Source organism: Tachypleus tridentatus, chromosome 7 (genome assembly GCF_004210375.1).
Source record: "Tachypleus tridentatus isolate NWPU-2018 chromosome 7, ASM421037v1, whole genome shotgun sequence".
Taxonomy (NCBI): Eukaryota; Metazoa; Arthropoda; class Merostomata; order Xiphosura; family Limulidae; genus Tachypleus; species Tachypleus tridentatus.
The window spans coordinates 144,908,498-144,915,646 of record NC_134831.1 but is presented as its reverse complement, the minus strand read 5'-3'; the positions used below and the strand labels follow the sequence as shown (position 1 = coordinate 144,915,646).

Genomic DNA, 7,149 nt, shown 5'->3' with positions numbered 1-7,149 from the left:
TAAGTATTGAAATAATATGGGCTGGCATTGGGTGTTTTACTTTAAGGTTTAATTTAAAGGGTGAGATGGTTTAGTTGACCAGCAGGTTTTCTGCTGTCCTTAAATTATATGTTATGTAATATAAAAAGTTAAGCAATTACAAACTTAGTTGAAGTAACAACTGAAAGAAAAACTCTCACTTACCTATTATTTTCAAGGAGTAAAGATGATTCTTTATTGTTGATGGAAATATCTTCTCCAATGGCATTTATATCACTCCACTTTTATCAACAAAGCCTGAAGGTGGCAGTCACTATATACAGTTTTGGGGTATCAGTGAACACCCTTCTGTCTTCTGGAATGAGTCTTTGATTTGATACATCAGTTAGTGGCTTGGTGGTTCGAGGTGGCAATGGTGGTGGTTCTGCCTCACTATCATCTTTTTCAATTATCAGTTGCCTACCATCACATTCAACTTCTGCATTCTTATTTTCTGGCCCCCTAATGTCTATGTTGTTCATTATTACCTCTCCATCCTTAAAACATTAAGATATATAATTATAAATGAAATATTTTGGGATTATCAAATAAAGTGTGCATAAATCCATTATTTTTACAGTTTTCATATTTAAATATGACAACAGTAAGTGTAACAGTTATACACTTATTATTTCGTGCACTAATAGAAAGAGACATACCTGTTTTACCCAATTCATTACGTTTTCTGTGATCAAAAGAAATTTGTTTTTAGGTTAACTTTAATTACTAGGTGCATGTCCCAAAAGACATTTTCTTAATTAAAGTATTCACAAAATACTTAAACAAAGGTTACTCATTATGACATTTTTCTCGTTCCTTACAAATATCATCTTTAAATTTGCAGTTAAATAATAATTTATATAATATAGGGTTTATGAAGAAAGATTGACCAAATATATATAGCAAGAGAATGGATGATTCAGACATGTAGTTTCAAGCAGATAAGTGTTAAAATAGATAGGTGGAAAAAATATGTACCTCTGTTTGTTAAATATTAAGAGATATTTTAACAATTGTGTTGTACAGAGAAAAACTGCACTTTATCATTTTCCTCATATCATAAAATCAATGTGGAAAAACATCTTGCTGGTCACACCGAATATTAATCTATTTTTTTTTTATTTTTTTACTTGTGTAAGAAGATAGGCAATTATCCATTTTGCTTAAAAACAACACACACCTGGACTAAGAAGTCTAATTCATTTTAAATCCTCAAATCTGGGGTCAATAGAAGTTACTGGCTATTTTGCTTGTTCACACACTAAACACTCTTTAAATAGTAACATAGTAATATAAATTTTTTTTGCATGTTCCAATAAGATTTTTTTTAAGACAGTATTACTAATAATTCCAATAAAGAGAGGAGAAAAGGAAACATTAACATTTTCCTACACTGAAAATTTATTTCCAATAGGTACTTATCCTCACTCACACAAATCTATCTTGATCTTCTTTCTGGCCCCAAACATTGCTAGAACACTTTAAACTCACACACAAGTCTATATACCCCATAAATTTTGTTCAACTTTTTATCATGTATATAGCATGTTACCATCCTCCATCAATAGTATTGTACCACCTATATTGGTACAACTAGCTCTTTCTGATGCTTCCACCAAATCCTCACTTTCAACAATTGACAGGACCTACAAAGAACATCAGCAGTGGGAAGGAAGGGTTAGAAGTGTGCAAGGAGAGGTATGTACCTATCACAAATACATTTACAGTGTAAGAAAATGTTAACTTTCAATACAGTCTTACATCTACTCACACAAAGCTAGAAACAACTAGCAGTAACTAGTGCACTCAGAGATGAAAGAGAAGCACACATGTGGAGCATCTCACTACAAAATATGGACAGTGTGATATACATACACCAAACCTACTGTAATTAAACAGTGTCATACATCAAGCAACTGGAATTAGGAATGGAAGTTAGTCTTTGGCACAAATTGGACAAACTCCCAAAACTACAGTGGGAGCAAAAAGTACAACAATCTGAAACTGACATTACAAGATCATGTTGTTGCTTAAACACAACCATGTGGCATTACCTGTAACCAGTAGTAAGAGCAGATATTCTAACTCATTCAGCTGTAAATGCAGGGAAGATACATCTTGCACTCAGAAATTTTGAAGAGGATGTTGAACCTTTGCTCAACTGTAGGAAGAGTAAATGGGCTTTTAGAAGGGCAGGAAGGAAAGAAACCAAAACAAAGAAGGTAGATCATTACCACTGATAAACTGACATGAAATAATGTTTTATGAATCAGGACAAAAGATACAGTTTGTGGAGTCAGTATCTGGTTTAAGGCAAGGGATTTGACAAAAGCCATGCATGAAGATGAAGGGTGATGATAGCTGGATGAACAATGTTTTATCAAGGTTGATGGCGTATGGACCATGACAGAGGTAAGAGTAGGAAGGTTGCCCAAGAAAAGGTCAAGGCTGTGGAAATCAAGTGCTAGCCACCAGGAGAACTAAAAGTGGAATAGCTTGGATAATGGAAAGAACCCTGTAAAAGTGTCAAATAGAAAAGAAAGCATAGATTTGAAGTCCCCTCCCATTCTGACTGAATGCATCCATCTCCAGAGCTAGCAGGTGTTAAATGGGAGATCAAAAGAGAAAGGAAGTTGTTCAAGTGGGTGGCAAAAACATTGATATGAGGTGTCCCCAGCTGAGAACACACCCATTGAAATACCAGTGGAGTGAATATTGTTGGGTCAAGATAATTGATCCACAACCAGATTCAAAGCACCAGGAACATGACAAGCTAAGACCACAATGTGGTGACTGTGGGCCAAGAAAAAAAGATCCAGGGTATGAAAGCACACAGACCTGGATTTGGCACCCTCCTGCTTGGTGATACACGTGATTATTGTGCAGTTGTTGGAGTGTACCATTAACCACTCTTCCCCACATAGCTCACCAAACCATCATAAATTTGAGAATGTTGATATGGAGAGAAGACTCCATAACAAACCAGAGACTGACAATTTCCTGGCAGGTAAGGTAAGCATCAGAACCCTCCAAAGATGTAAATCCAGACAGGACCCCCATTGTAGTATGGTCTCAGTCCAATCACTAAACAAGGTTAGACCTTATGGAGGAAGGAAGTGTAAAAAGATGGTCAAAGGGATCCAAACAGACATTCCACTAATATAGGGGTGTCCACTGAATGGAATGCATATGAGTCTGATCCATGAAATTGAAAGTTCTCAAGAAAGCCCACATCCTCAAAAGTGACGGCACTTTTTGAGCTGCTATAAAATGTGAGGTGAGGATTGTATGCACTGCTTGCTCCATATCTCAAAGATGAGGGGAAGATGGTGCCCAAGTGATGTGGGAATTAAAAAAAAAACACATTTCTGCTTCTTCCTGTAAGAGCAGACAAATGTGGTTACTGGACTGTGAATGAGAAAAAATGAGCAGGAGCCAGTTGTCCATGTAATGATAAGTGTGAAGAACCAATGAGTGAAGATGTTGCACAAAAGTTCATAACATCTGACAAAACACTCAAGGATTAAAGGTTGGTTCAAATGATAGTGCTATGAACTGGAAAACTTGACCAAGAAACTGTCACATTAAGTTTGATCATCTAGAAATCCGAGGAGAATACCCACCAAAGTGAGAGATAGACTCCACAGTGAATCAGAAGGGGATCCAGAAAGAAATTCAACTGAGATAGATCAATGATTGGTCTCTAATTTCCCTAGTGGCATGGAGCAAACCTGTTCAATAGCTTCTTTGATAAGCAGATCATGCATTTCCTTGATAAGACAATTGAGAAAGATAGGATCCTGTGAAAATGGGCAAGAAACAGGGGAATGAGAAAAGGGTAGTGGGATTGGAACTGAAGGTATAGACTGTCTGAATCCATAGATCCTACGAGTCTATCACAAAATGCCCTCACATTGCATAAAATTGCTGCAATCTGCATCCTAGTGAACGAGGGTATGGCCAAAAGTTCTTGGAGTAAAGCAATGGTCTGGAGAGGAACGAGATGGTTGGGAAACAAAGACAGGCACTTTCTGGTAGGTTGAGGTTATTGTGTAGCCAGAGAAGAACATTATAGCTAACCAATCTCAATATGCGACATTAGGTGAAAAATCTACAATAATTGAAAAGTATTTAGCAATGCACATTTCATCAACAATTATTTTATACATTTTATTAGCCAGCAGTGTAATAATTTCTCCATAAACTGTGGAGGATAAATATAATGTAACTCCCTGGGGCCTTTATTTCCACATTAAATTAGGTGCTTGGCCAAGAATAGGTTGAGTCCAGCTGCAAATTCTTATGCAGCTAAAAAGTTGCCATTATTGAAATTTTCAATCTCATCACCCTTTAGGTGATAATCATCTTCCATACAAAATTTTTAGACATTCAATAACTTGAAGTAATACCTTTTTTTTTTTTTAATTATTGTTGAACTTTTGACTCCACTTTCTATACTATTAGTTTGTCACAGCTGTTCACATGAACTTATTCTGTCTCATTCCCTGCATTATTTACTAATGAAAATATTGTATGAACTAGTGGCATTAATGTAATGTAGTAGAGCTAACAAAGAAGGATAGTTGACAGCAAAAGAAAACAATTACACAGGTGAGTGATATATTTTGTTATATATTTTTTATTTCTAATTAAAAAATTAAAATTTAAAACATAGAAAATTTTAGGCCAAATAAGGTTAAATTAGGTGATATAAATAAAAAAGTAATACAATTTTAATATGAGGTACAGCCGCTAAAACTAACAAACTCACAAGTAGCGTGAGTTTTATACTAATTCGATTGGTGTAACATTTTCTTCGTGTTACCTCATATTTTGACACTTGTTATGGCAGGAATTTTAAAAACCACAGTCAAAAATGCAATAAACAATAAAATTTAATTATAAATAGTTGTATAAGGTTAAGAAGTTTCAAGTTATTTAGTGTAAAGGAGTGTTCTTTCCTGCTACACTATGAAGTAATTCCAGAAAGAAAAGAAATAGTAATTTTGATTTATTTTATATTTTCTAATGGTAGTTACAAGATTGGTCAAATTGATCTAGTCTGTATTGAGTAAGAATAAAACAAATAAGAGATATACAGTAGGATTTATCAAAAGAAGAGAGAATAAAACTGATAGGCTGGATTCTCAGTTGGAAACTCTTGCCACTTAGGACTCAGATGCACAGTTAATGTGGCCCTGCTAGACAAATATTTGTTAGATACTTTAAAAAATTTTCAGAAAAAGTGAGAAAAACAGATAGAACAATTCATGAGTTACATGTCTTTAGCAAATATAATGAGTCATTTAACAGGAATTTCCAGAAAGTTTGATATTTTTTGTTTCTTTTTTATATATTTTCAAATTTCAGATCTATGTACATCACGATAATCACGTTTCCTATCATGAAAGAAATTTATATATGTATATACATATTAAAAAACTGAAACACTGCTTGAATACCTGTTTTTACTTCCTACTTTAAGCTCCAGAATCTCACTAACAGATGAATTAGAATAGGGAGCAACAATTTACTAGAAAAGGTTTATTAGTCATTTATTGTAGTTTTGTTCTTGATGGCAACTTGAAAAAAACAAAAACGTTTGTCTGCTGTTTGCAACTGGTCTGAATATTCATAATCATGTCTGCATTATCAATTGGCAAAACATTGCCAGTGCCTTTTGATAGTCACTGGTTAAACACTAGAAAACACACATTTACCAGCTAGAAAATGCTTATTCCTAACCCTATTAAGTATTTTTAATTGATGTGTTTGATCTATTAATGTTTGATAATCCATAATTTTGTTTATATTCAGTAAACAAAATCATTTTTAATGTTGGAAACTTTATCATCTATTTTGTTTATACTTGGAATTAAACAGCATCTGATCCTATAATACCACTCTACTATAACTAGTACTTTATTTGTATCATCATTTTAAATTAAAGATCTGTAAAATAATACTGAGGATGAGAACTGTACCTGAATTTCAGAGGGATGTGTACAAGGCACTTTTTCTGAGGATTGTTGACCAGCCAAAATCTGCTTTGCACCTTCTATTATGGCAAGGTATGAAAAACGTAACTGATCTGGTGTTTGAATAAGCCCCATGCGATACTTCCTCATTGCTAATAAAATATCCCGTACCTTTATTGTTTCTGTACATCCACTTTCTTCAATCTGCATTTAAAACAGTTATTTTTTTTACAGAATACATCTGAACATCTCAGCCAAATGAGGTTTAGTTTATTGAAGTCTGACAATTCCCTAAAGCAAAATCAATTATTCATTGGATCCTTTCACAAAAAATGCTAGTCCAAATGTTAAAATATTGAAACTTCTTGAAAATGTAAGAAGTGAGCTCAACTCAATCAAAACTTAATCCTTTCCAGCTCAGTGACAGTATATTAACATTTTGTATTCATAACTATTAATATCTCATAAATATCACAATATCTGTAACAAGTACATCTCAAATGTAAAGTATGATAAGCACTGAAGGGTTTTGAGCCTAAATCTTTTTTTTTGTAAATTCATAATTCATAATGAAATAAAAACAACCATGTGACATTAAAACACACAATGTTCAACAAAGTACAAAGACCGTGAGGATGGATCAAAGTTCACTTTTTTTCTTCTATTAATTTCATAAAATAAGTGATTGTTCTATGAAGAGACTTTGAATCAACATTTAAGCCAATTGTTACATATCTGCATAGTCAAATAAATTATTTATTTCAAAATAAAATCAAACACTTTTTAGTAGCAACAAATACAACTGCAAGCCCCATGACATCACATGCTAGCTCTCTTTGAAAGAAGTTCTTAAAATAAAACATTCCATATACTAGATATACTTTTGCATGTTCCCTGGAAACCTTGTGTTTCAAGGGCGAATAAAACAAAAATTAAGAGTAACATAAATTTTTATTTCTTGCTTTTAAAATGTCATGCTGTGTTGTAACCTACAGAGTGCATAATTCTTCTCACAATTGACAGCATACTCACATTTTACTGATGTCATGACAGTATAAATTAGAATTTTAAGCATCCCTTATGTGACACCATTTTAGTGTCTACTGACTGACTGACAAACAACACTCTAATGTACAGAGGTGCAAGCAGTTAA

General features: G+C 33.7%; 1 protein-coding gene across 1 annotated transcript in view; it reads right to left on the bottom strand.

Moving 5' to 3' along the window:
• Positions 1-299: 299 nt before the first annotated feature.
• LOC143257831 (tyrosine-protein phosphatase non-receptor type 1-like) overlaps positions 300-7,149 on the bottom strand; it is a gene marked incomplete at its 3' end in the record, with an annotated part of 28,077 nt that continues 21,227 nt past the window's right edge. The window contains exons 7-8 of the mRNA XM_076516860.1: positions 6,003-6,200; positions 300-515 (exon numbers count right to left, since the gene is read on the bottom strand). Of these exons, the coding sequence (XP_076372975.1) occupies positions 300-515; positions 6,003-6,200 (414 nt within the window). The remainder of the gene's footprint in view (positions 516-6,002; positions 6,201-7,149) is intronic.